This window comes from Bufo gargarizans, chromosome 3 (assembly GCF_014858855.1).
Source record: "Bufo gargarizans isolate SCDJY-AF-19 chromosome 3, ASM1485885v1, whole genome shotgun sequence".
NCBI classification, from domain to species: domain Eukaryota; kingdom Metazoa; phylum Chordata; class Amphibia; order Anura; family Bufonidae; genus Bufo; species Bufo gargarizans.
The window spans coordinates 9,043,197-9,048,232 of NC_058082.1; the positions used below are offsets into that span (position 1 = coordinate 9,043,197).

The window sequence follows — 5,036 nt, forward strand, 5'->3', positions numbered from 1 at the left end:
CCTAGCGGCAGCACGGTTCCTACAGGCTGTTCCCCCGCCAGAACAGCCTGCCGGAGAAGACTGCCACTATTAGATTCCTTTTAAATATTGTTCAAAACTTTTCTTCTGCATTATCACTTTACCATAATCCTATTACACCCTGTCTGAGGGTGTAATAGAAGTACTAATTTATTAGACTTGGGGACCTTTGTGAAGTCTCTGGTTGCCATGACAACCACTTGGCCCCCTTGCAATTGCGTAGCACTGGGTGCTACAGGAAGCCCCCTCCTTTTGCTTAGATACTACAGTTGATTGTGACCAGGATCAGACTTATCTCTAGTCCTAAGCGTTGCTGTCTCCGGTAGCCCGACCTGCACGCTCAACATATGTCTCCCGCCTGGAAGGGAATTATAAAACAATCAAAATTAACCCTTTCAAACTTCCACTGATGAAGCAATTCAATCACAGTGTAACAATGGTCACTGAGGACCCCAGTCTCCAAATCCACAACCAGTAGAAATAAACCATAAGACATATTAATCCTGTAAAACTTTATTATTACTATTTATACTATTTATTAGATTTTTTTATATTCTTATAGATCATAATTCATCTGTGCAATACCCCACCAATCTCAATGCGTATATTGAACTTCCTCCTTAGCAGAGATCCTATGACCTGCCGGATTTCTTGAGTCCTCAGACAATAGATGATGGGGCTTAGAAGGTGGGGGATATAAGTATAAAGGCAGAGAAGCAAGACGCTAATTCCTGGACTGAACACCAAATTTATCTGAAAGGCATTATACACAAACACCCGAGGGCCGTAATACATGAAGATGATGAACAAATGGGTGACACAAGTGGAGAATGCCTTTTGTAGACCCTCGTTCCTCACCGAAGAGCAGACTTTCACAAGAATGAGGACGTAAGATAATAAAATGTAGCATAAAGGAGCTAGAAGAACTGACATGGAGAGGACATGTGAGATCGCTTTGAGCAGAGAAGTATCGGAGCAGACTAGGATCATGACTGCTGTACTTACACAAAAGCAACTGTTAACTTTTCTAGAACCGCAAAACGTAAATTGAGTGTACCAGGCGGCATTGATTAAGGAGATGAGAGACGCAAGAACACAAAGGAAAATGCAGATGTTTATGGTGCGTCTCTTGGTGATGATGGCGGAATACCTCAGGGGTCTACTGATGGCCACATAGCGATCAAGTGCCATGAACATGATGATCAATGAGTCAAGAGACCCCAAGAAGTGGACACAGAAGAGCTGGAACATGCAGGCAAACAACGTCATGGTTCCAGCTCCAAACCAGTATTTGGCAATTATTTTGGGTAATGTTATCGTATCGAATAAGATGTCAGAGAGAGCCAGGTTCATGATGATGATGTACATGGGCTGATGAAGATGTTCCTTCCAAAGAACCAGCAGAATGACGCTACTATTAGCTGAGAGGGAGACAACATAGACAAGGAATAATATACAAGAAACTGCAGGGTGGTACATCTCCGGCAGCCCGGGAAATCCAACAAGCGTAAACAGAGAATCAGACTGGTTAGCCATAGGTTGGTTATGAGCTGGAAAATAAAGATAGATCTTAGAACATTAGAGAGTGGAGCGCTATATACAATATGTATTCTTCCATGTCAGTGGTGGAGGTCAGGGATGGAGCCACCATGGGTTTTCAGGTTCTGAGAACCAGAAGTCGAGAAGAGCATGGACCAGAGAAGCAGCAAAACAGAAGCAATAGGGGCTAGGTAACATGAGTAATTATTGCAATTATTACAATTACCTGTTAACCTGTCAAGGCAGATCACAATTTTCCATAGTTTGTAACTTCTTAAAAAACAAACAAGAAGGACTGGGCACACCTAAGATATTGGGTCACTTACTTTATTAAGTACACTAGTAATACATGGTTAAGTATGATAAAATAAAAAATAATATAGTATTGGTGACTGTTACAGAGGGCAATCGAACAAGGTAGTAGTAAAAGTATGGAACCTCCTGTGACTGTCACCACTATAAATCGCAGCAATATATCTGTTTCCACTAAATCCTATTTACAACACAGCCCACAGCACCAACTGCTTTAAATATAATAAAAAGTGGCATCAATTAAGCGGTAAAAATGCGTGAAGACTATAAAATAAATTAGTTAATTGTAGCAATATAGTTCATGAATGAATTTCCACTTGGCAATATAATCAATATTATATGAATAAGTTCATTGTAGCAGCATGTTGCAGTGGTAGCAGCAGTGACGATGATGATAATGGCAACAATTCTTTGAAATAGCGATGGAATTTAAACAGTAAGAGTCAGCAATAGATCAGGTCAGTATTGGAGCATATAGCGATATTGCCGGCTTTTGAGTTGGAACAATCGTACCGGTGGTGGAGGCTTGTACCGTCCGGTATTGAAAGCCTCTGCCGTCCAGCAGACTTTGCTCAGGTCTCCTCCTCCAATCGGGCAGGTGGCACGTCCACAGCGTTGCTAAGTCCCTGCACGTGAACCCGTCTGTTCAACTCTGGAACCTCGTCTGTTGTTTCACCTCTCAAGCAAAGTCTAGCGCTGTTCCTTAATGGTCGATGTGTTGCACTCACATATATGTTTGGGGGGGTCTGACCAGACGCGTTTCGGGGTTAGAGTGTCCCCTTCCTCAATGGTAATCGGACCACCTCAAACAGAACCTCTTTTATACCTCAAGGGATGTTCATTGTAAGAGACGGCATGGATTCCATTCCGGAAATCTCCTAAAAGTATCCGTCTCACAGATGTATTCCCATTGTCAGTCTATTATATTTTTGCAATTTTCCATCTTGTCAATCCTTCATATTGTTTTAACGTCCATACACTGTTAGTTTCGTGGACATTTGTTTCATTAGTATAAAAAACGCAATTTGTGACCTTGCGGTATTGTTGCGTTTTTGTTGCGCTTAAACCACATCCAAACATGGTATATTCATAAACTATATGATAAAAATATTACAGGTTAGATAAAAACTCCCAAAAATATCTCCAATTTTCCTAATTTTTTTCTTCTTTAAAACCTTAAAACATCTCCTAAAAATCTCCTTTTGTTTATATTGTTCAAAGGGAAGGTACATATATCCTTATGTATAAGGTAGACATCTATAAAAATTCAGGTTAACAATAGTAGAGAAGATTAAGAAAAAATCTTTTTGAAAAAAAGTTAAAAAAATATATATATATTTTCGGATCAAAATACATATTAACGATACATATTCGAAAGGATGTACATTTTATATAGAATCTGCATGTCAAACCTGAATAGAAGTATGGGGTCTTGATGCAGTTTTCATAAATGTGACATATAAAAACCTTGAGTTGGGGGCCTCCCGTTGAGGGTGAGCCACGCCGAGTAACGTGATGCCTCGGCGGGTTTCCCCCTCGACGGTGGGCCTCAACCTTTCGACGATATCCGACTGCCCATCATGTATGCTTATCCCAGATTTTATATGTCACATTTATGAAAACTGCATCAAGACCGTAGTCAACAGTGACTACAAGTGCCCAAAAGTGACCCAATATATTAGGTGTGCCCAGTCCTTCTATATATAAGGACTGGGCACATATAAATATATACATTTTGGGCCTGTATTTCAGCAGTGGGGTGACACTGCGGGGCTGTTGGCACCCTGGTTGGTGGACCAGATCTCCTGTGCATTCCACCACTACAATATACAGTTGCAAGAAAAAGTATGTGAACCCTTTGGAATGATATGGATTTCTGCACAAATTGGTCATAAAATGTGATCTGATCTTCATCTAAGTCACAACAATAGACAATCACAGTCTGCTTAACTAATAACTCACAAATAATTAAATGTTACCGTGTTTTTATTGAACACACCATGTAAACATTCACAGAGCAGGAGGAAAAAGTATGTGAACCCCAAGACTAATTACATCTCCAAGAGCTAATTGGAGTGAGGTGTCAGCCAACTGGAGTCCAATCAATGAGATGAGATTGGAGGTGTTGGTTACAGCTGCCCTGCCCTATAAAAAACACACACCAGTTCTGGGTTTGCTTTTCACAAGAAGCATTGCCTGATGTGAATGATGCCTCGCACAAAAGAGCTCTCAGAAGACCTACGATTAAGAATTGTTGACTTGCATAAACCTGGAAAGGGTTGTAAAAGTATCTCCGAAAGCCTTGCTGTTCATCAGTCCACGGTAAGACAAATGGTCTATAAATGGAGAAAGTTCAGCACTGGAGCTACTCTCCCTAGGAGCGGCCGTCCTGTAAAGATGACTGCAAGAGCACAGCGCAGACTGCTCAATGAGGTGAAGAAGAATCCTAGAGTGTCAGCTAAAGACTTACAAAAGTCCCTGGCATATGCTAACATCCCTGTCAGCGAATCTACGATACGTAAAACACTAAACAAGAATGGATTTCATGGGAGGATACCACAGAGGAAGCCACTGCTGTCCAAAAAAACATTGCTGCACGTTTACAGTTTGTACAAGAGCACCTGGATGTTCCACAGCAGTACTGGCAAAATATTCTGTGGACAGATGAAACCAAAGTTGAGTTGTTTGGAAGATACACACAATACTATGTGTGGAGAAAAAGAGGCACAGCGCACCAACATCAAAACCTCATCCCAACTGTGACGTATGGTGGTGGGGGCATCATGGTTTGGGGCTGCTCTGCTACGTCAGGGCCTGGACGGATTGCTATCATCGAAGGGAAAATGAATTCCCAAGTTTAATAAGACATTTTGCAGGAGAACTTAAGGCCATCTGTCCACCAGCTGAAGCTCAACAGAAGATGGGTGTTGCAACAAGACAACGACCCAAAGCATAGAAGTAAATCAACAACATAATGGCTTAAACAGAAGAAAATACACCTTCTGGAGTGGCCCAGTCAGAGTCCTGACCTCAACCCGATTGAGATGCTGTGGCATGACCTCAAGAAAGCGATTCACACCAGACATCCCAAGAATATTGCTTAACTGAAACAGTTCTGTAAAGAGGAATGGCCAAGAATTACTCCTGACCGTTGTGCACGTCTGATC

At 41.5% G+C, this 5,036-nt stretch overlaps 1 protein-coding gene across 1 annotated transcript; it reads right to left on the reverse strand.

The window, feature by feature from the left end:
* Positions 1 to 588: 588 nt before the first annotated feature.
* LOC122930608 (olfactory receptor 52K1-like) lies at positions 589 to 1,557 on the reverse strand. Its single transcript, XM_044284108.1, has one exon. It carries the CDS (start codon positions 1,552 to 1,554, stop codon positions 589 to 591), a length of 966 nt encoding a protein of 321 aa, XP_044140043.1. The 5' UTR covers positions 1,555 to 1,557.
* Positions 1,558 to 5,036: the final 3,479 nt, after the last annotated feature.

Excerpts from the sequence above, each read along its gene's own strand:
- LOC122930608 (XM_044284108.1), bottom strand. The coding sequence starts at position 1,554 with ATGGCTAACCAGTCTGATTCTCTGTTTACGCTTGTTGGATTTCCCGGG.